This window comes from Ovis aries, chromosome 4, assembly GCF_016772045.2.
Source record: "Ovis aries strain OAR_USU_Benz2616 breed Rambouillet chromosome 4, ARS-UI_Ramb_v3.0, whole genome shotgun sequence".
Classification (NCBI taxonomy): Eukaryota; Metazoa; Chordata; class Mammalia; order Artiodactyla; family Bovidae; genus Ovis; species Ovis aries.
The window spans coordinates 51990354-52015056 of record NC_056057.1 but is presented as its reverse complement, the minus strand read 5'-3'; the positions used below and the strand labels follow the sequence as shown (position 1 = coordinate 52015056).

Genomic DNA, 24703 nt, shown 5'->3' with positions numbered 1-24703 from the left:
CATGGAGAAAGACAAAGCAATAGAAAATCATTGTCAATCTCTAATTTTTAGGGATTATTTAAAATAATCTAATCTAAAATTACTATTCTATTGACTTAGCCTTTGTGAAAGGAAATCTGAACTTTTTAACAAGGCCAATGATATATCTGCATTTTAATATATTTGTTACTAAGAATATTACACTCCTCTCTGGGAGTGAATCTATCATTACCTGGCTATATAATTTCATCTTTATGAATTCCTTGCAACTGCTATTAATTGGAAAAAAAATCAAAGGATTATATAAGTCAAATAAATCAATATAACAGCCTTTCATGGAAACCAAACTAAATTCCTATCTAAAGGCTCAATTACCACCTGCCATTTTCTCAAATGCAGATGAAAAAAGAAAAACAAGTTGATCAAATACAGAAAAAAAATATCAAAAAGTGAAATGTAACCACCAGAGACAGATTTAACAATGACTGAAATGTGGGAAGATGATCAGGGCAGAAACAGCAGTTCCTTAGCTACTGCCTCCTCCTCTGTTTCAGAAATCTCCATCATTTTCTTAAACTTGGGTCACGTGGCATTCACACACGCTTCATAATGTTCTCAGGCAGAAGATGAGAATACCCTTACTACAGAACTTTTCTGTATTTGGTGTGATAATTAGTGAGAAGAAGAAAACATTTCAAAAAAAAAATGATGCTCTTCTACTTATCATAAATGCCAGTCAATAAGATCTTAGAAGTCTTGCTAGATTTATTTCTGTTTATAATTACCTGCAGTCAATTGGGAGGGAACAGCCTGTGATTTAAAAGGAGGCTTTCTAACAATAATTTCTGTGTAGTTTCAATTTCTGTGCAGCTTTTGATATTTACAATCAACTACAGGTGTGTGGGGAATGTTCTGGGAATTCACACCATTTAAAGTAAAATAACGGTTCCATGAATGACAACATCCAGCTCTAGCAAAATGAATAGTGTCATTAATGCTGTCTTTGAAGCAGAGGCATATGGTGAGAGCCAACGTTAGGAGTCAAACAGAAGATGGCTTATTTTCCTTGGAGGCTGTTTCACCATTCCTAAAGTGGTCAAGCAATTTCACAGAGATGACAGGAGATAATATATGTGAAATGCTGGTATGTAATAAAAATTCGATAACGTTAAGTCCCATTCCATCTCCATATCCTGCTCCAAATTTGCCTGCTGGAAACTGCAGCAAACCTCAGGATTCCTTGGAAGAATGAGTCAAATGGAATCAACCCTTTTCTTGATTTTGGTTTGCCTACTGCCTAGACCACAATCATGGGGTGAAGGAAGGAGGTTGTAGAAAAGAAATTGTTTAGTTTGAAAGGACTGAACCACCTCCCTCCTCTTCACTTTTAGATGGCTGGGAACAGAGGCGGTTGTAAACAATTATTCATGCCAAGTTTAAAACAACGTCACTGAAAATCAAAGATTTAACATAAAGAGTATGCTGCCTAAATATGGAGATGTGGAGAACAGACTGACAAGCTGCAGGGTAAGTATTTATAACAGTTCATAGATCTAACTGTTATCACACCATTCCTACACACTTAGAAAGTGACTTTTTAAAATAATTAACAACATGTATTATCCTATTCCCAAAAGAGTTCAGAAGTTTTCAAAATTCCTAAGCCCTCTTTTGGTGGTGGTGGTGGAGGAGTGGTGGTGGTGGTGGGGTGGTAGTGGTGGAGGGGTGGGGGTGGGGAGGTGGGGGTGGGGGTGGTGGCGGGGAGGTGGTGGTGGAGGGGTGGGGGTGGTGGTGGAGGGGTGCTGGTGGGGGGGCGGTGGGGGGTAATTCCACTTTAGCAAACATTGTCTGGACAACACTTGCCAAGTCACCCCTCTCCACTCAGGACCCATGTGGCCCCCACAGAGCCCCCAGAAACGATGCTGACTCCAGCTCCTTTCAGCCTGTGGTATGATCGTTCAAAATACCCACCTGATTTCCTACTACTGCTTATTTTTCTGCCTGCCTTAGGCTTGCTGTGAGGATAAATTAGTAGCCTAGATTAGCTTTAGTTTTCATCTAGCAAAGTCTGACTTCAGGAGTCAGAATTCTATCCTAAGAAATAAAAAGCAATGCCTACTTTATGAGACAGGAAGCAGGTGACCAAGATCTGTCCTATAACTTCCAAAGTGTGAGGAGAAGGAGAAAGGGTAGGGAAAAATCTTTCTACCAACACAGACTGAGATTCAAATGCAAATAATTTTTTCAAGCACCTACTCTGTGCCAGATCCTTCGCCAGCATATTATCTTGTTTAATCCTTACAATTCGAACAAACCTACAACTGTGTATTAAGGCTAAAGAGACGTGCTATGAAATCATCCGTCCAACCCCATTTACCCGGGAATTAAAGTCTTTCATAAAAGCAGGAGAGCTGCAGTACCCAGAGAGCAGCACACAGGTGGCCCTTTCCTTCTAACTTGGAGAGAAGCAGCCTATGCTGTGTGTATACACAGCCATGTCCGATGTACTTTACTGGTAAGGTAAGACTTCCCATGGGTTTACTATTGGCAATATTTCAGCCATTCAAGCCTAATGCCCATAGGAGATGCAACTCCACTTTACTACAGGTAAGGTGCCTAGTGCAGTGCCTACACTGAGAGAAGACTGTTCATGGTCTGTTTTCCATGGAAGAATGTCATGAAAAGGGTTCTGGGCTGCTGGAGGGCTTTTCAGCTCTAGCATTTTATTTTTGTAAGGGATAATCATGTGAGCATAAGCCCTGTTAATGGTCCACTTAAAACAGGCCAACATAGATGTCCTAGAGCAGAACAAATTCTGACCACGTTGAAATGTATTTCACATTCTTGCCAGGTCACCTTTAGTATGTGTGAAGCAATCTTTTGCTATTTCACCCAACCCTACGTGAAAAAGTTGAAAAGGAATTTGATTTTATAACAGATAGGTCTTTAGAAATTTATAGGACTCTTATGCCATGAAAGAGGTCTTTTAGCAAAATTCATGAATGGAGGGGAACTGGATTGGAAAAAATGCAAGTGAAGATAGAATTTTGCCTTTCAAAAAATTTCAAGTGGGGAATTTACCTTATCAATCTTATTTTAGGTGCACAAGCCCTTAACTAAAAACCGTAATCAGCTCATCTCAACGGTTTGAAGAAAAACACTGTTCATTCCTAAGTGACAAAAGTTAATGAGGAAGCACATTTTCCACGCCCTCTTAAAGGGCAATAATTGTCAGCATCTGAGGTGTCCACATTTCTTAGACAACCGCTCTGACAGCCTGCCTTTACTACGGCTCTCCTGCAGACTTTTGTCTGCCTAGCAGTTAGGGTGTTTTTTGTCATTTTTTCCCTTGAAAATGGTGACAAGCTGAAAATAGTTACATTAAATATTTACATTTAATAAATTAAAATTTATGCAAAAATAGAATGCATGATAATGTTGCATTTGCCAAAAAGATGCCTTTCACAGCACATCAATTCACCGGCATTCTCAAGCTTAAACAAACCAACAGCTGACTACCTGACCCAGGATGACATCCAGGCTTTCTACAACCCTCGCCCTCCAGCGTGGTCGGGCCTCAGCCTGGATCTGCATCTGACCTTGTGCCATTTTCTCCTGCTCTCTGAGCTCCCGCAGGTCCCATCACCTGTCAGTCTCCGTCCTCTCCAAAGGCCTTTACACGCGCTGCTCCCTTTGCCTGAACACTGTCCTTGCAACTGGACTCCCACTACCTCTGCAAGTCTCAGGGAGTGTCACTTCTTCAGAGAAGCCTCTCCCGACCCAATATAAGCAACCCTTCACCTCTCTCCTAACAGTCTGTCCTTTCTTTCATAATCATCATTTGTACTTAGACACTGTGTTCATTGGTTTAATGTCAATCTCTCTCACTAGACCCTAAGATCCTTGAGGAAGAAAGCAGCTGTACTCCAATAAAAAATTAATAAAAAAATATGAGACTCATGAAAAAGAAATCATATCCCCTTGTCCGCCACCCTGGAAGCCCAGGACAAGCCTGAAGACAATAAGCATCCATTTAAGGATCGGATGCTGGATCTCATCTTCCCGCACCCTGTCCAAGTACATAGAAATATGGGACACAGCCTTTCCTTATTTGTTCAACAACAGTTTATTTTTTGACTCAGAAAACTGAATGACAGAACCTGAAACCTCTTCATTTTTCTTCCCCAAATAACCAGAATCAAAGAGAAGGAGAGCAAAGTTTTGAGTACTGTTTTAGACCCTTGTTCTTCCTTCTTACAATCAAGACAGAATTAGTCATGTAGGAGGCAAAGCAAATTCCCACAAGAATCCACGACTTGTAGTTTAGCCACTGAGGGTTAAGATGAGATGGCCGAAATGTTATCAGACTGCCTCCAGGGAAGACCCTTTATTTTCAGATTTCAAGGAGCTAGTTCTAAAAACGAACTGTTAATTCAACTGACAGTTCCACACATTATGATAACCTTTGAAGTGTACAAAAACACACTCTTGGTTTCATACCATTTGTAACCTTGAGTCTATCCTGTACACAGTGTGGATCAGATGGTACATTATTGACCTAGGAAACTTCCTCTTTAGCTTGTTCTCACAATATCCTGCTAATTTATTAATAATCAGCAAGAAAATGTTACTCAAGTGACTTCAGTTGCTTAATAAATGGTAGTGATAAAACACTTTGCTTTCATGGCATCTTTACCTTCTTTTTTTTACCATATGATTCCACTCATATAATTTTTTTGATGTACAGTTGCTTTAAAATATACTGTAAGTTGCAAGTATACAATATAGTGATTCACAATTTCTTAAGGTTATACTCCATTTATAGTCATTATAAAATAATGATATATTCCCTGTCGTGTTGTACAAGCTATCCTTATAGCTTATTTTATACCTAATAGTTTGTATCTCATCTCCTACCCCTAGTATAAAAAAAGCAGTATTTTGCCTCATAGTCTTCTATTTTTTTTTTTCTTTCACTAATAGTAACTGTTCATCAGGGAAAATAAAGTCTCTCAGAAGAATCAAAATTGGTATTTCTTGTTTGCCCTACTAAACCAAATACAATGCTACTTAAAAATCATCAGCTATTACATATTATGAAAATTCATTTGCTTGCAGAAAAAAGCACATCTGGTCAACTTGCTTCCTTTTTCTAAACATAGAAGAAAAGGCGTTATCTCCACACACAGGGAAGGAAACAATTCATGTCTCATGAATTCAGCTCTGCTCAGCAAATTCACTTGTTAATTAAAATAAACAGCACAAAAAAGAGTACGTTTTGGTCAATCAATTGCCTGCAATCACAGGAGAATTCTGAAATACAAAAGGCTGTATGTTTTACTTAGCTGAAACCAGAATGTTGTTCTTTTATCATTATTTCGCAGACATGTCATTTGAGGACAACCCTCACAATACTCTGTAGTATATGCGTAGCTGCTTTCAAAAGGAGTGGCAACATTATTCCATTTAACGCTTTCATTTTATTTAAAAAGACTGACTTTGTTCTATGTAAAGATCCCAGCACTGAACCAGATGGCCATTAAGGTTTTTTGAATTTTAAAAATAAAACATTGAAGTTCTGCCTAAGAAACTATAATGCAATTTAAAGTATCTGGTATGTTTTGAGAGTCATGAGATTTGTTAAAATGGACGTTTTCAGATTAATATTTAGCTTTGAGAAAAAAAAATCTCTCCCAGGAAAATCCCTGTATCATAACAAAATATATTTGAATCATTAAAGTTCTTACATTTATTTTAGCAAATATAGTTTTGAAAGTGGCATTTCCTTAACCAGTTTTAGTTTACAGCAGTGTTTCCCAAGGAGGGGTGACTTGGAGACCTTCTTGTCTGTCATAACTAGGGAGGTGTTGCTGGCATCTAGAGGCCAGGGAGGCTACGAAGCATCCTAGAGTGCAGAAGACAGCTTCCTTCCTGCAACCCCCATCCCCATCACCTGATCCCAAATGTCAGTTATGCTGAGGTGGAAAAAATCTGCTTCAGAGCAAAACCATTACAACTGCTTTTTAACTGAGTTTTTAACTCAATGGAAAGACCAGCTTTTCAAAAAGGGATATATTCTAGACAAAATATATACTGAGTCACAATCCAAGAAAAGTATAACTCCGGCCGAAATGACACTACTCAGAACTATATAAACTCAAGATATAAGAATTCTCTGAATGAACACAATCTTGGTATTGTAATAAAGCTCCACTGATACTCGGTTCACAATTATACAAAGTAGGCACTCAACAAATATTTACAGAGGGAAGTAGAAAGAGAAGGATCTTCTTGTACTGTACCCCAGGACACTGAATATGTAACATTAAATCAAGATAACGCTCTGTGTTGGGTTGTTGCACTGTGTCAGTGTGCCTGACTCTTTGCAACCCTATGGACTATAGCCCACCAGGCTCCTCTGTCCTTGGGATTTTCCCAGCAATAATACTGGAGTGGGTTGCCATGCCCTCTTCCAGGGGTTCTTACAGACCCAGGGATCGAACCCATGCCTACTGTATTGGCAGGTGGATTCTTTGCCACTGAACCACATGGGAAGCCTGTATTTGGTAGTTAGAGGCCATCTAACCTTCTCCCTTCCTCCCTAGCACTAGCAAGTAGCCAGCCAGCGCCATTTTCCGGTGTCCTATGCAGCTACCTGTGTCCACAAAAGTTCTCGCTAATGCACGTGTGTGCACTGCTTAGAGGAAGCTGCTTGTTCATCTCCTCTCTTGACCCCACCCCTTGCTATAGGTTGGGATGTGGAGATGGCACTGCCCAAATTTCAACTATACAGAGGAAGCTAATTCCCTAAGGAGAGCAGTAGGCTAGAAATCACCTGGGTGGTTGAATGACTCCCTGGCATAAAGCTGTCTCTCCAGTAGAGATCATTCATCTGCAGAATTGTAGTTGAGAAATGAACCACTTACTTCATCGATTATACTTTAGGTCCCTTTGTGGCAGCAGCCTGCACAAGTCAATTCTATAATTTAATATCCACTATGATCTAAGGGCTACAAATGCTTTCTATCCAAGGAAATGTTAAACTGGCTAATTTTTAAAGTTTCAGTGCAAGTAATACCTGAAAATCTGGATGATGTGGTTACTCTATAGCGACTATAGATTAAGAGGAAGATCTGCTCTGTCTGTTAATATTGTTAATTCTCATGTATCCAAACTAAGTGGAAAAAGAAGGCAAATCTGGAGGTTCCTGCCCAAGGAATTCATTGTTTCAATGATATGATATTTACATAAACATACTTCCCTGGTGGCTCAGATGGTAAACAATCTGCCTGCAATGGCAGGAGACCCAGGTTTGATCCCTGGGTTGGGAAGATTCCCTGGAGAAGGGAATGGCAACCCACTCCAGTCTTCTTGCCTGGAGAATTCTATGGACAGAGGAGCCTGGCTAGATACAGTCCATGGGACTGCAAAGAGCTGGACACCACTAAGAGACTGACACACACATGCTGATGATAGCAGGCTAACACACACACAAGACAATTTTCACTCTTCAAATTTTGTAACTGCAGCATTTTCTTCTCCCTGCGTTTGTCTCCCCTTTGACTAAGACGCTGGTAAAAATACCAGCAGCAACAGGGAAAATGAAGTGAGGGCTAGAGGATTTCAAAAACTAAACACTGAGCATTGAAACAATGATTTATGGACTAAGCTGTAGATTCAAATGTTGAATATTCAATTAAACTTTATTCAAAAGGCTCTGTGTCTATCTTAGTTTTCAGAAAATACAAACGCTTCTTGCTGAGCACCCTTCTTTATTAAAATTCAAAGTATTTTCCTTTAGACTTGATTTGATACTGAATATATTTATTCAATGATTTATTTCTACTTTATGTGAATGAGAGGGAAATCATTGAGAAACAAAGTATTTCTTATGTGATGAAATTATAACATTTCAGTTAAGCAGCTTTATGCAATTCAGATTTTCCATTGATACTGCTTTTTAAAACATAATTTCCCCCAATAAAAATTAATGTGTTGAATATTACATGTTATAAAGCCATAAGCTTATTGAAAAATATTTTTACCTTAAACATATGAAAACAGTAAAAGTATCAAAATATATACTGCGATTTCCTAACATCTTTTTCCCCAAATTGTATTTATGGATTTCCCTAACAAGTCTAAGGCTATTAATTCAATGATTTATGCAACTTTTATGGTAACTTGACCATATCTTATAACTTGACCATATCCTGACCATATCTAACTTGACCATAACTTATCCAGAGCCATCAGGATAACATGATTAAAAAGGTAAAATAAAACAGTTTGGTCTGAAATACCTTTTTAACATTTGTTAAATTCTAAAGAATTTTAATGCCTCACAACAGAATCATTTCTAAATCTTAAAGTTCAGAGTACAAATTAGGCAACTTCTACCTTAAAAAAAAATCACAATTTATATATTAAATTCAAAGATCTTCACTATTCTCAAAGAAATTACTTTTGACTTTATCTTTAAACAAAATGTATTTCTCCCAACTGAATACTTACTGAGTAGATTCTGACTTTTTATTTAGGAATAAATTTCTTACAAAATGAAAGTTTCACTTTCTTTCTCCTTCCCAGTTTCTTTCTGGGGCATTAGCCAGTCACTAACTTATACTCTGCTATTAAAAGAAAAGGTAACTAAAGGACACACCTGGACCCAAGTAAATATTTCACTAGTTTCACCAGCTCTAACAAAAATCCCCAAGGGAATAGCCAATCAGTAAATCACCAGAGTGAGTCTACAACAGGTATGTGAAAATGACATTATTACCTACTCCTAGAAATGCAATCATCTACACAAATCAATCATGATTTTCAATTTTAAAAAGTGACAAAAAACCTTAAGAATTTCCAAACACACCAAGTTTAAGCATGCCACGTTTTCAACCTGAAGTAAGTCACAATTTCCTTGGACTTCCTTTTTGTGAGTCTATATATGAGAGAGACTGGTGGCGCTCTACAGACTAGTACCCAAGAAGCATTCTTGAAATAGGTGAAAACAGCGTCACAGTGAGTGGCACTTAGGAAGCAGGGCTAGGGGCCTGCCACATATCCAGGAGCTGTCCCAAGTCCCCCACAACTTTCCCTCTGTTCACTCCTTTCACTAGAACCTTCAGGATGACTCTCTGAGCCAACAGAGGATCTTCTTTCCACACATAAACAAGCTGTTTTAATTCAGCTTTAATAAACACTAAATTATTCATGGTCAACTCCCATGTAAATGTGTGTTTTAATTTGGAACTTTACTAAGAGTCATTCACTATTTCAGTGAAATCACTTTACCCATGGCAAATCTGTTCCCTGTATCCCAGTCAGTGACATGGCAAGCCTGGATCAGGATTCTTTTGCAATGACTGTGCTCATGGCAATGTCATGAGAATAGGTGGGAACACCCATCTAATTTATCTTGTCTTCCAATATAGTCATGCAGCAGTTATATATGGAAATGAATTATATTTTATAATAAATTACTTCTCTGTCACTTTATATCACAATTAGGGCAATGCATTGCCAACAAAGGTCCATCTAGTCAAGGCTATGGTTTTTCCAGTAGTCATGTATGGATGTGAGAGTTGGATTATGAAGAAAGCTGAGCGCTGAAGAATTGATGCTTTTGAACAGTGGTGTTGGAGAAGACTCTCAAGAGTCCCTTGGACTGCAAGGAGATCCAACCAGTCCATCCTGAAGGAGATCAGCCCTGGGATTTCTTTGGAGGGAATGATGCTAAAGCTGAAACTCCAGTACTTTGGCCACCTCATGCGAAAAGTTGACTCATTGGAAAAGACTCTGATCCTAGGAGGGATTGGGGGCAGGAGGAGAAGGGGATGACAGAGGATGAGATGGCTGGAGGGCATCACTGACTCGACGGACGTGAGTTTGAGTGAACTCTGGGAGTTGGTGACGGACAGGCAGGCCTGGCGTGCTGCGATTCATGGGGTCGCGAAGAGTCAGACACGACTGAGCAAGTGAACTGAACTGAACTGATTGGCTATTTTTAACATAGCCTACTTATATATGCAATTTAGAATACATTTCATTGCGACATAGTGAAAGGGGAATACAAAGTATTTCATGAAAAATGAAAAACTGGGTCTCCTAGATATGCAAACCCTGACCTAGAATACCATCTAAGGCTCCTTGCAGCTCCAGCAAGCTGATTCTATGAAAAACTTACAGTTCGGCAAACCCTGATCATTAACAAGCCTCTACCTCTGCACGAGTTTGAAAGCATTGCAATTAAGTTAAAGAGATAAAAAACATGTGGTTGCTAAGGTGACACATAAAAACACAAACTCCACTAAACACTCCAACATGGGTGTAAGCAGAGGGAAATGCCTCGGTGCTGATGACTTTTACAGGTAAACAGAGAGGGACAGGGGGCTTCCCTGTTGGCTCAGTAGTAAAGAACCTGCCTGCAATGCAGGGGACACATATTCAAATCCCTGGGTCAAGAATATCCCATGGAGGAGGAAACAGCAACCCACTCCAGTATTCTTGCCTGGGAAATCCCATGGGCAGAGGAGCCTAGTGGGCTACCATCCGTGGGGTCATAGAAGAGTCAGACATGATTGAAAGAGCACAAGAGAGGGAGAGAGAAGTATCTAAGGGAGAACTGAAGCCTTCACATCCCTTTGGTCTCAAGAAGCTGCACAACTGGTCTTACAGGTGACTGCTACCTTCTTCTCTCCTTGGGTTGAAAGTCACAGTCTTGAGTGGTGAACTGCCTTAGCATTTCTCCCACAAAGTTCATTCAAGAAAATACACACTGGCAAACAATGTAAGACTCCTGAGAGTCCCTTGGACTGCAAGGAGATCAACCCAGTCGATCCTAAATGAAATCAACCCTGAATAGTCACTGGAAGGACTGATGCTGAAGCTCCAATCCTTTGGCCACCTGATGCGAAGAGCTGACTCACTGGAAAAGACCCTGATGCTGGGAAAGACTGAAGGCAGGAGGAGAAGGGGACGACATAGGACGAGATGGTTGCATTGCATCACTGACTCAACCAACATGAGTTTGAGCAAACTCTGGGAGATGGTGAAGGACAGGGAAGCCTGACGTGCTGCAGTCCACAGGGTTGCAAAGAGTTGGATGTGACTCAGTGAGTGAACAACAAACAACAAAACAATGCAAATGTTCCAAATGTGGAACAAGACGGAAACCTCTCACTACCGAACTGTGCACAGGTTTACTTAGCAAATCTTATCATTCAAAAATCAACACCCTCAACTCATCACTGGCATGAAGTTGCTATAACCACAATCCATTTTCTTCTGAGACCATCATTCTCTGTCATCAGATTGAAGAATCATTATTATCCCCAGAAAAGCAGTTCCCAGGCTGTGAAAATGACTTAAGTTATTACTTCAGGAACTACTGCCCCTTTCCCCACACAACTGGATTCTCAGCACATGCACCACCTCCACTACGTCTAACCATTCACCTCTCTTACCTCTTTTCCCACCATATTAGCACCCACATGGGGGAACACTGCTTATATATTCCACAAAGTTTCACATGTTAAACTCCCTAAGACAAAGTTTAAGGAACTATCTCCTGGTGAAAAAAAATACATCCATACTTCCTGTATAATAAATATATCCCTCTTGATTAAATGACCAAGAATCAGGAAACACCTGCTTACATACAAAGTATTAAATATAAAGCAGAAAAAAAAAAACCCCTCAAGTTTGGCTTACAAACCTAATCTGGGGAGTAACCAATTAGAAAATTCTACATCAAGAAAGTTTAAAAACATATTTCTTAAGAAAACAATACTTTGTTGAGGTATTCCAACATATTGGAAGATAATTCTTTGCAAATTATGAAAAGTTAAAAATTACTATAAGATCAGATGAAAAAAGTAATAAAACTATTTAAAGATACATATATATATATATATATATAAAGATTTTTTTTAATTTTACTTTACAATACTGTATTGGTTTTGCCATACATCAACATGAATCTGCCACGATTTAGTTTTTAACTCAAGAGTTTCTGAAAATAAGAAATCATTTATAGCTTATATAGGAAGAAAAAACCCTCTACTACCAGCAATTTCTTTTATAAATGATTCGCTTAATTTTTTCTCACTGGCCTCATATACATGTAGGGTACCAAGCTACCAATTTCCTGAGAACTTATGTTTTTAATCAAAGAAATATGTGAAATATAAAACAATTTCAGAAGCTACAGAGTTTTGATTCTCAAGTTCCTCAAATCAGACAGTTTGGAATCACTCTCTCTTTCAATGTCCATCTGACCTGAGGGTTTGTTAGGGCTTATCAAGGTTATGGGTTGGTATTCGGAAGGAGGGGCACGTTTTAACCTGATGTAACATTTTAAAGCCACATGACTCAAAAATTAAGAAGCAGCAGCTTTGCTATTGGCCATCTGAGAAAAGAAAGTGACACAGAAATGGGACTCAGCCCTAGAAGGTTCTTACCCGCAGGGCCTCGATGACGAGGTCTCTGGCCTCCAGCTCCCCTTCCATCACACTGAGGAGCATCCGAAGCTCTGATTTACTGAGGGTATCCACATCAAACTCTTTTTTCTGTAACACAAATTTTAAAAAGTGAAAAAGATTCATAAAGATATGCAATGGGTCACATTTATCCCAATGGCTCAACAAACCCAGGGGACACTGGGGACCCATTCAGCAGCAGACAATGTAGGTTCTGACCTTCTACAAGAAGGAGTTTCCCTGGCAGCTCAGACAGTAAAGAATTTGCCTGCAATGTAGGAAGAGCTGGGTTTAAGCCCTGAGTCAGGAAGATCCCCTGGAAAAATGAATGGCTGCTGCTGCTGCTGTTGCTAAGTCGCTTCAGTCGTGTCCGACTGTGTGTGACCCCATAGATGGAAGCCCACCAAGCTCCCCTGTCCCTGGGATTCTCCAGGCAAGAACACTGGAGTGGGTTGCCATTTCCTTCTCCAATGCATGAAAGTGAAAAGTGAAAGTGAAGTCGCTCAGTCGTGTCCGACTCTTAGCGAACCCATGGACTGCGGCCCACCAGGCTCTTCTGTCCATGGGATTTTCCAGGCAAAATGAATGGTTACCCACTCCAATACTCTTGCCTGGAGAATTCCATGGACGGAGGAGCCTGGTGGGCTATAACTGAGTGACTAACACTTTCACTTTTTATGAGGAGAGGTAAAAACCACACAGACAATATTCCACGTCTCTCCACTAATGAGATCTATGTTCCCAGCCTGACTGCCCACCTGGCTTCAGGATCTCTTCAAATTATACCACACAAATTTAAAGTCCCTGGAGTCTATATCAAAACAGGCCCAGTCTGTGTTGGGGAGAAGTTACGAGGGTAACAAAGAAAGCATGACTGTATTCCTAGAAGGGCCCCAACATAAAGGCTCCTGGGAGGTTATTATAAATTCCAGGACATCCAATAATAACAGGTCATGTTTATAGAACACTCTGCTGCAGAGGCCACCAGCTAGCAGCCTACAGCCAAATCTGGCCCACAGATGTGTGTTATTTGGGCCACAAAGCACTTTATTTTCTCCAGTCAGCGCTAAGAAAATCTCAAGATGTCACCAAAAAATCCAGATCACTGGCTTCTCCAAACTCAGATGACCGGGTAACCCCAGATTCACATTCCCACAGGGGAATAAGTCACCGAGTCAAGTAGCAGCTGCCCCTTTAGAAGGAACATGCTCTTTGCTACCTCCACAACCACACATGTTCTCACACACACACACACACACACACACACACACTCATGCATGCAGGCAATATGATTTTAAGAGGCCAGGCCTGCCACCTCATGGAGTCATCTGGGCTGCTGGTTAGGTGTTTCTGAAGGCCCCGCTATATGGTTATCAAATGCTTTCTTCCACAATGCTTTTGACTTCCTGCCATTCTGTAAGGCCAGCTTTATAGGGAGCTGAGGCTGAAGTGAGTGAGTCTTCTTCCAGAGACTAGTTATCCCAGAAAGCGATGGCACCATGGTCGTGGGGGGTCATGACCCTCACCCACTGCCCATGCAGCCCCGTGCCCTTCTCTACCATCCTTCCTTGATGACTGCATCCCACTGACACACCACGGCTTCTCATTCTTTTGTTGCCAATTCTGCCCTCTTTCCTCACAACAGCTTTTCCAAGCAGGTCTCCTGACAGCTATCTCACAGACGAAGCTGAAAGAGGACGGGTTAGCATGCTGACCGCTGGGCCTGGGTAAGTCCACAGCCCCAGCGCCCTCCAAACATGCAGCCTACTGCTCCTTCCCGTCATGACTCATTTGACAAACCCAGTCACCATCCAAAGAACTCGTGAAGGAACAGATCTAACCTGTCAGATCTCTATCATCCCCTCTATTTTTCAAATTAGAACACCGCAACTCAGGAGTCAGATGATGCACCCAGATCACACAACCAGGAAAACGGCAAAACAGCAACCAAGCACTGCGTCTTGCCTGCACCCTTTGCCAGCATGGTGCCAACATTCTAGAGACGGAAACAGTGCTGTTCTATTAATAAGCCAATGAGAACCAGTTTAGCAACTGTGTATCTGGCACCATACTATCATTGTGATGACAAACAAGTAAACACAGCAAAGCCTATAAATGACTCCAGGGACTTACAAACAGGTATGACCAGAACTGGTAACTTCCCAGTTGCAAAAGAACCTTCTGGAAGGAGATAATGGTGGTATAAAGGGAAACAGAGACCAGAGCTAACTGGTTCTCTGAATAAGATTTTTAAAGGATCGTACTCTTAAAATTGTTTCTTTTTGCACATACATTCAACAAAGCAGTTATTTGGAAAGGTAGGGGCTAAGGTGGGAAAAAGAGAAAACCTGTAGCAAGCCTACAGGATGGGTAGTTCTGGGTGACCTCTGCTTGGAAGATTAACTTAGAGATGTTCACTGAGAAAAATAAAATCCAATATATTAGAGCTCAAATTCTGCTCCCATTACTTAGTGGAGTCACTTAAGCTTTATAACCCAGTTATTCTCAAAATTCAAGCAAAAGAATCACCTGGAGACTTTGTTAACACAGGCTGCTGGGCTTTATCCTTGACGTGTGATTCACAAAGTCTGAGGTGGGGCTGTGAATTTGCCTTTCTATGTGCTCCTGCTACTGCTGGTGTTTTGGTCCATGGGCTACATTTGGAGAAGCATTCTGTAACTTATCTGAGTCTGTTTTCTTGTGGGTGTAACAGAAATCCCAGCATCTATCCCACAAAGTTCTTATGAGGATTAAACAGCAATGTATCAGTGACACGCACCCCCACATTCACAGCAGCACAATAGCTGAGACACGGAAGCAACCTAAATGTCCATCGACAGCTGAACAGATAAAGACGACATGGTGCATACGTATACAATGGAATGCTACTCAGCCATGGAACAGAATGAAATAGTACCATCTGCAGCAACATGGATGCAACCAGATCATCATACTAAGTGAGGTCAGTCATACTGAGAGAAAGACAAACACCATATGAGATCACCTATACGTGGAATCTGAAATGTGACACAAATGAACCTATCTACAAGACAGAAAGAGATCCAGGGCTTACAAAACAGACTTTGAGGTTGCCAAGAGAGAATGGGTCGGGGAAAGATGCAGTGGGAGTTTGGGATTAGCAGATGTAAACTATTACATACAGAATAGATAAACTACAAGGTCCTACCGTATAGCAGAGAGAACTCTATTCAATATCCTATGAAAAGTACAATAGAAAAGAATATAAAAAAGATTGTATACATATGCATACAATATGCCTACATATTGTGCGCACACACACACACACACACACACACACACAGGGGCTTCCCTGGTGACTCAGATGGTAAAGAATTTGCCTGCAATGCAGAAGACCTGGGTTCAATCCCTGGGTCAGGCAGGAAGATCCCCTGGAGGAGGGAATAGCAACCTGGAGAATCCCCATGGACAGAGGAGCCTGGCAAGTTACAGTCCATGGGGTTGCAAGGAGGTGGGGGTGTGTGGGGGTGTGTGGGGGTGTGTGGGTGTGTGTGGGGGGGGTGTGGGTGTGTGTGGGTGGGTGTGTGTGTGTGTGGGTGGGTGTGTAACAGAATCACTTCGCTATACAGTAGAAATTAAACTTCAATTTAAAAAAAGAATGCATCAGTAAAGTGCTAAATAAAGGCAGGTGACTGTTATTATTACTAAAGTTGAGAGCTCCCAAATGTTTTAAAAGGGAGGAGTGGGATATTGGCTAGGAGCCTATTTCTTTGAAAATCTACCAGCCCAAGTCCAATAAACTCAGTTTATTGACTATATGAGAGACAGACTCGTTTATCCCGGTTTTTCCCACTGAGATGGGAAAGTAAGCTGCAATTCTTATGTGCTTTAGAGGGTAATGTTTTATTAATGCTCCTGGTGGTTCTAAAGATTTTAATTAATTGTATATTTTATTGTCGTTGTTTCCCCAAAGCTTCATAAGCAAAGCACTCTACTTTAAAAACTAATAAATTATGAAAGACTTTGCCATGATTTGATTCACATTAGAGTCAGAAGAGCTTGCCCTGGTTCCATCATCATCAACACTGCAACATGTGACCTGCAACCAACACGTCTATTCTTTTTAATGTATTACCATCGATAAAAAGGAAAAATCATTTAAAAAACAATGTTACAAGGATTCTTGCTCAACAATAAATGTTACAGAGAATGTTAAAAAATAATCTGTCTTAATTTATTAAGTGATGCATTATTTTAAGCATAGTGCATCTATTTGCCTGCTTCTCTGTCCTCTACCTCTCACCCTTGCTTCCAAACTGAAAGTGAAGTCACTCAGTCGTGTCCGACCCTTTGCGACCTGTGGACTATAGCCCACCAAGCTCCTCCATCCATGGGATTCTCCAGGCAAGAATACTGGAGTGGGTTGCCATTTCCTTCTCCAGGGGATCTTTCCGACCCAGGGATTGAACCCAGGTCTCCCACATTGCAGGCAGATGCTTTTAGCCTCTGCACCACCAGGAAAGCCCTTGAGTGAAGGTACTTCTAATTTGTGGCCTTCAACAATAAAGATATATGAGCATATTTCCAAATGGTCACTCTCCAATACTTGATGTTTTCACCTTCTAAACTGGCAAACTAAGAGTAAAAGAAAGTATATGCAATTATGTCATAGGTCTTAGACTGGGTATTTCACAAATAAATTCAAAGAATTTTGGTATTTTTAGAAAAATAAAGCCCAGAACCAAAAAAAAAAACTCATTAAAAACTCTATTACTGTCTCATACGAAGTGTCATTTATCTGATCTGACACGTTTATAGTACAAAAGTACTTAGATACAGAAAAAGCAATTATTGAAGTCTCTTGGTTTAAGAGTAAAATGATCATTTAAAATTGTACTTTAAACTACTTTGAGGGGTGACTGACATAAAAACTGCTGTACATATTTAACATATACAATTTGATGAGTTTGAAGGTAAGTAAACACCCATGAAACCTTCCTCAGAATCTATGCCACAAACAGATCTATCACCTACAAAAGTTTCCTTTCATCCTCTTTACTATTTTTTTGTGATAAATCATGTAATATTTGAAAAGACTAACTTGAAAACCTAATTTTCAAAAGAAGATACAAGACAGGATAGATATAAATGCCACACTCACACAAAAAAATTAGGATCTACATAAAGGTCCCTAAGCAAATATGATACCCATACCCCTGCCACCCAAAAACCAGAGCAGACATGTTCAGAGACTAAACTTTATTACCACTGCAATAGCTTTTCCTAATTAACAGGGAAAATTCAAATCTCATTTTCTTTTTCATGACAGCAAGGCACTCAGACAGAAAAGGAAGAAAAAAATCTGGTAAATTTCAGCTCCACAGGGCACTCTCCTGCCTACCATGTTTGATGTTTGCCAGAAAAAAGGACTCTAGGAAAAGCTCTTCTTAACACCTAGTTTAGAAAATCCGGCACAGGCGGCCTAAACCAAACCTGAGCCTGGTCATCAGATTGAAAGCTTTCTTTGGGACATGTGTACATGGAAAAGGAGACACAACCTCAGACTGTCACTGCTCAACACAAAAGTCTGCAGCACTTTATCTGGGGCGGGTGTAGGACAGCGTTCTCCTGAATATTCTCCTACAAGCTTCCGAGGAAAAAGGAGAAACGTGACAAAATAGAAGCTGGCCGAGCTGTCATCTTAAACTGCCAGAACTGAACACTGGCCAATACCAAGTTTCCTCCACTACCACTCTTCCCACACTCTTCCTGAAAGAAAAAATCTTACATACTTTGTTTACACAGGAAATTCAAACTTGGTCCTTCAGTCGTGTCCTACTCTTTACGACCCATTGGACTGTAACTCGCCAGGCTCCTCTGTCCATGGGGAGTCTCCAGGCTTTTGGAGACTGGAGTGGGTTGCCACTCCCTTCTCCAGGGGCTCTTCCCAACCCAGGGATGGGGGTGGAATCTGCAGCTCCTGCGTCTCTTGCACTGCAGGCAGATTCTCAACCCACTGAGCCACAAAGGGGCCAGAAGTCTCCTTAGGAATTAATGGGGTCAGCACACTGATAGGTACCAAAAGAACCTTTAGAAGCTATGATTATGAGCTGCAGTGGCAGAAGTACCCCTCAGATCTTTGCCCATATGCATCAGCTTGAAGACCCCCTGGAGAAGGGAAAGGCGACCCACTCCAGTATTCTGGCCTGGAAAATTCCATGGACTGTAAAGTCCTCGGGGTCACAAAAAGTCAGACACAACTGAGGGATTTTCACTTCATGGTGATAATCTGGTGACCAGATACAAAGCAAGACATGCACTCTGGCTCTTCTCAGACACCAAGAGCATCTCCAATTCAAATCTAGTGGGTTGTGCCTACATTTGATCAATGAATTTACAAGGGAGGGAGGAGGGGTGTCAGAGAAAGCAGATGGATTGAAAGAACGTTACCTCATCTCTTTGGATCTCAGGTTTCTCAGCAGTAAAATGAGAAAGCTGTACTAAGTGATCTCCGAAATCTCTTCCAGCCCCCAAATGTCCTCATTTCACATACCATCAGAGTAACTGGATTATTGGGCTGAGGAAATTTAGGTCATTCCCTGAAGCCTTTGGGAAATATTTGAAGAAAAATTGATTTTTACCTCTTTGCTTAGAAAGTACAGAAATATGTTTTCCTCCCAGTTTAATAGTGGGCTTCCCTTGTGGCTCAGCTGGTAAAGAATCTGCCTGCAATGCGGGAGACCTGGGTTTGATCCCTGAGTTGGGGAGATCCCCTGGAGAAGGGAAAGACTACCTACTCCAGTATTCTGGCCTGGAGAATTCCATGGACTGTATAGTCCATGGGCTTGCAAAGAGTCAGGCACGACTGAGTGACCTTCACTTTCACTAATAATTAATAATGCATTTAGAACTTTTTGTGTAAGCAAGATTCATGCTTTGGGAATGAATGTAAAAGGCTGTAAAGAAGAGGAAAGCAATGAAACTCATATTGAGACTTCAAGGAGAAAAAGCAAAATTTGAAAACTATCATTAACATGGAAAAATTAAATCCAGGTACAAAGAATATTTACACTCTTTTTAAAATGTGTAGCCAATTATAAGGATTTTCATGATGAGAAGTACATATGTTCATGGTCTAAACCTGTACCTCTGCAGTCATGTCTTGCTTTGAGATTTTTTCTTCTGATTTCTTTCTATAGGGAGGTAAGAGTATTCCTGACCAGAGCTGCACACTTCTGATCTTGTTCTTCCTGGTTCTCCTCTCTCCTCTAATTGACCTGAATCCCATTTTCTTCAGGACATAGCTCAAAGCTCCCTTCCTTAGGTCTTTTCAGACTCAGAAGTCTCTCACTCTCAATTCAGTCTTAAGAGTCTGTTCTGTTAGTTTATTGACAAGTAATCATGCTCTGCTTCCTGTGTGTCTTCACTGTTTTATACTTACTTATCCATATTAACTCTCCATTTTCTCACCTCTACTAAATGTGTCAGGACAGCAAGAGCAATTACATCTTTGAATGATTTTACCTAACACACATGCCTCCCACTTTGGGTATGAAAATGCCTCTTTTGCTCAGTATAAAAACACAAATCATGTAAAATGACATGTTAACAGATACACCAATCTTGCTAAGACACAACGTGATGGCCCACTCTAAGGGCAACTAAGTAACAGGTCATTTTCAATCATTTTTCAAAAATCATTTACAGTAACCTAAAGTAGGGCAACTTGGCATGCGCCTTTAAAGCCACATGCTGAGAACTTGGCCTCAGCTCTCCATGGCCATGCACCTCAAATCAACCATGCCGCCGGGGGTCGGTCTGCCACGCAAGACAAGCAACTCCATGTATTAGAAGGAAGTAAAAAGAACAAGTAAACAGACTGTCAGGAAGGAAACCTGGTAATGGATGTAATTAATTTCAAGTAGGAGAAAAGGGGAATGAAAAGCACAAATACGGCTCAGCCAGGGGCGGCAGCATTTCATAATTAAGGACAGTTACCTCCCTTCCCTTCTTCCCCTTTCACAATTCCTCTAACCTCCATTTTAACTCTGGAAAAGAAGGGCCACATCTCAGATAAAACAAACATCTATTTCCATCGTAACTCATTTCTTTTCAATATTAACAACACCTCACATGGGACATGGATCATTTTCACATGGGAGCTGGCATGCAGATCCAGTACCTGTTCTTTAAGAAGCTTAGAATGCATGGAAGACTATCACTTTGATTATCTGTAGGTGGCAAATGTCAGCACGCTGATTTTCAAGTGAAGAGCTAAGACACGGACAACTAAATGAACTGTCTTGCAGTTACAAAGCCCTTCTGTAGAAAAACTCGGGCCTTTGGCATCACCTTGTTGCCTTTTCAATGATTCATAAAAATGCCAGAATCAAATCATTTGCAAACAAGTATCCATTCCAGGTAGCAATGTTAACTTGGCTCCACTGCACTTACTATAATAACATTTTAAATTCATGTTCAACATATTTGGTTATTCATTAATAATTTATTTCAAGAGAACAATTTTTTTCCTCCTGCATTGGCAGGTGGGTTCTTTACCACTAGTGTCACCAAGGAAGCCCCAATTTTCTAAAATTGAGATTTATACATGGATGGGACCACACTGTGCACAGCATTAATACTATGATGCTGTTATTTTTGTGTAAGTTATTTTAACAAAGTAAAATTTTAAAAATCCTCTGCTATCAATGCCATCATCATCATCTCTCTTGTAACTGTTCTCCATTTCTTTACCTAATCATCAAAGACAAGTTTACTTTTCCACATAATATAAGTCCTGCAAAGGAGCTCCAACAGAGAATACAACCAAGTGTATTCAAAGAAAAGCTGCCTTCTAAAGCAATGCTCAGATGTGCTTAGGTGGTCAAGTATGCAGGAGAAGAAGGGAGAGAAACTGGCATCATCCTTCCTGGGCACATTCAAATCTGAATTCTAGTCCCACACTTGTGGACATCTGCAGACAATTCCAAATGTCCTTCCTGCTCAGTCTTTCCTTCTGCTCCCTCTTCCTGTTTCCAAGCTTTCCAGCATCTCTCTTGACCCCTTCTCAACCATCCTCCCCCTCCACACACCCTAGTGGGTGATTTGGCCTTGACTCTATTATTAGAAGAATTCAGCAACGGAGGGGTGCAGTTTCCATCCCTCCACCACCACATCCCCAGCCTCAATCATTGTTCTGATGAGGGAAAATCTAAAGGGAAAACTAACCATGTTGGAAATTTAATTTAAAAAAAATCTGTAAAGCAGCTGAAATATCATTGAGAAAAGCAGTTTAGAAGGGAAAAATATAAAATGAAAACCAACAACCACAAGAATCAGAGGAAGAAGAAAGAAGAGATCTATAACATCTATAATTACACAAATCACAGGCCAACGGCTTCATTACAATCTGGTAACACATGAAGTAAGATTTCTAGTTAGCCTATCAACATTAAGGATTATGACCCAGGCTCTTGATGAATGTTCACTTTCTTTATTCAACAAATATTGGTGGAATATCTATCATGTACCATGTAGTCATGTACGGATGTGAGAGTTGGACCATAAAGAATGCTGAGTGCTGAAGAACTGATGCTTTCAAACTGTGGTGCTGGAGAAGACTCTTGAGGATCCCGTGGGGAGCAGGGAGATCAAACCAGTCAATCCTAAAGTTAAATCCAGAAAATCTGTCACCTTAATTACCTTGAGATTCTCAACCCTGAATATTCATTCATCGGAAGGACTGATGCTGAAGTTCTAATACTTTGGCCACCTGATGCTAAGAGCCAACTCATTGGAAAAGACACTGATGCTGGGAAAGATTGAAGGCAGGATGAGAAGGGGATGACAGGATGAGATGGTTGGATGGCATCACCGACTCAATGGACATGCGTCTGAGCAAGCTCCAGGAGGCAGTGAAGGACAGAGAAGCCTGGTGTGCTTCAGTCCATAGGGTCACAGAGACAAAAATGAGCGACTGAACAACAGCAACAATCTACCATGTGCCTGGAACCGTACTAAGAAACCTCTGCTTTCACAAACAAAATCCACACTGCTCTTCCTGAGGAAGGAGGCTGCTCTCTCCCAGTGAGCGCCTTGCTGTCCGTATGATCAACAGCAGATATCTGTATATGGCTAAGTACTAAGCCTGTGAAACATTTCTCACTTCATAAAGTTATGTGAAGCACAGGAGGATAAGACCAAGTGGGAATCTAGGCATGGATTCAATCATAGAAGAGGACAAATATTTTTCTCTTAACTAAGTTACTCCTGTGAGAAATATAACAATGATGACAACAACAATAATGAAGTCCATAAAACAGATGCAAATAGAAATATACAAACTTTTCAAGAAGAAACAAAGCAGCATCCTGATAAAATCACGTATATTCTTACTTGGGCAATATTTTCGTACATTTTTTCCAACTTCTAAGCAGTTTTTCTAAAGCACATAGTTGAGACTGAAACCTCTATGCTCATCTTTGTCCCAGGCCTCCTCTCAAGGAATCCCGGAAACCAGTCATACTCGCACACTGCTACCTGCAGTCTTCCTGTCCAAGTCCTCCATCCTGTGGAATGCTTCCAGATCTTTCCACCAGGAATCCTCCCTGTGACTCTCCCCAGGTTCTTGCTGCAGTTTTGTTTTTTTTGTGTGCCTCTCATGACCCCATGGTCTTGGATTTGATTCCCTGGTGCCTGTAAGTTTCTACCACTGCAATGCTTTACTTTAGAACAGGAAAGATGTTACAATATCTCCATCTCTGTATGTGTTTGGTAATGTGTGTTAAATCCAGAAAATCTGTTACCTAAATTATCTTGAGATTCTCAAAACTCTGTAGCTGCCACATAACAATAATTTTTAAAGAAAGCTTAGCAAAATTGGCTTTAAAAAGTTCTATTGGGTTTGCATTCAATATTGTCACCTGGGAACACAACTTTCAAGGTGCTAGCTGTTAATTTGTTTAACATCACTATTGTGCATTCTTAACAAAATAATTGTCCAAGTTTTTTCTTGTCACTATCACCATGACAACAAAACTTGGTATATTAACTGCTCCAGAAAAGCCTAGAAGAACAAGAATATTGGTCCAGTTCCCAAACATAGCTCTAAAAAGATCTGTGTTTTCCTTTTAAATTCTTCGGTGACAATTAAAGGCAGGAAGATTTCTGCTTTCCATGCTGCCTTATCCATTAGGAGTTAGTTTCAAAGTAGAAATAGTAACATAGTCGAAGAGACATCACATTTGGCTAAGATGCTGAAAATAATCCAGGTCTCCAGCATGGTTCACAGCAAACACTATTAATATGATCTACTGAAAAATGTAGTTGTTACCTTAGCCTTATACTTTGGATGCATTCAGCTGTTTGGATTTAAACAGCTAAGATCAAGGACCACAACTAAATTTAAAACACTCCACTGAAAATCATATTAAGCTGAAAACTATAAATTAAACTTGTCTCTAAGCAACAATCTAAATAGTCAAAACTTAATGAAAACATTCACTTTCAAAAATAGCCTACCGCTTTGGGTCTCTGTTGGCTCATTACTGCCAAATATACATGTAAAATGCATAATATATAAACCGACTTGAAATAACTTTCAAAAATTCAAAAAAGAATTATCCACTAAAATAATTAAGTCCTCAGTTGCCATAAACCTAAAATGCATAATCATACCTTTAAATTTTAATCATTAGACTAGAGGCAATTATAATGACAAATATTCTTTAATCTAACTTTTCTTTAATTAAAAAATCAGTCTACAGATCAAGAGGCAGCTATAGGCAGATTGTACGTTACTTCAAAGATAAATGTCCAGTTTACCACATATGAAGCCATCATTGAAATTTCACTAAATACCAAACATTTTTTAAAATATTAGATTAAGAATTCTTACTGCATCTCCTCAGAACTCTATAGGAGTCTATGGAAATAACAAAGGAGTTTCACTTTCACAGGTTTTTCGTGGCTATTCTAATCCACCAGGATGAAATGATCAAACCTCCACCTCTAAGCAGTTAAAATATCAGACTCCTGAAAATTTCAACAGCAGAAAGGGAACACTAACCTTCCTAACACAAAAATCTGCTTGTGTCTAAAGCTCTGTTTGTAATCTTACCAAATAAAATGATTTGGTAGCTATTATTTGGTAGTAGGAAGCTACTGACCATAACTCAGCTGTTTTTGTTTGGTTTAATTATTTGATGATTAAAATACTGAGTGTATAGAAAGAAACCCATTTTAAGTCAATTAAGCAAACAAATTCA

The 24703-nt window shown here is 40.1% G+C and overlaps 1 protein-coding gene across 1 annotated transcript in view; it reads right to left on the bottom strand.

Moving 5' to 3' along the window:
* The window catches only part of CTTNBP2 (cortactin binding protein 2), a 172562-nt gene that overhangs the window by 146192 nt on the left and 1667 nt on the right, over positions 1-24703 (bottom strand). Inside the window, 1 exon segment of the mRNA NM_001195311.1 lies at positions 12441-12548. Coding sequence (NP_001182240.1) covers positions 12441-12548 — 108 coding nt within the window.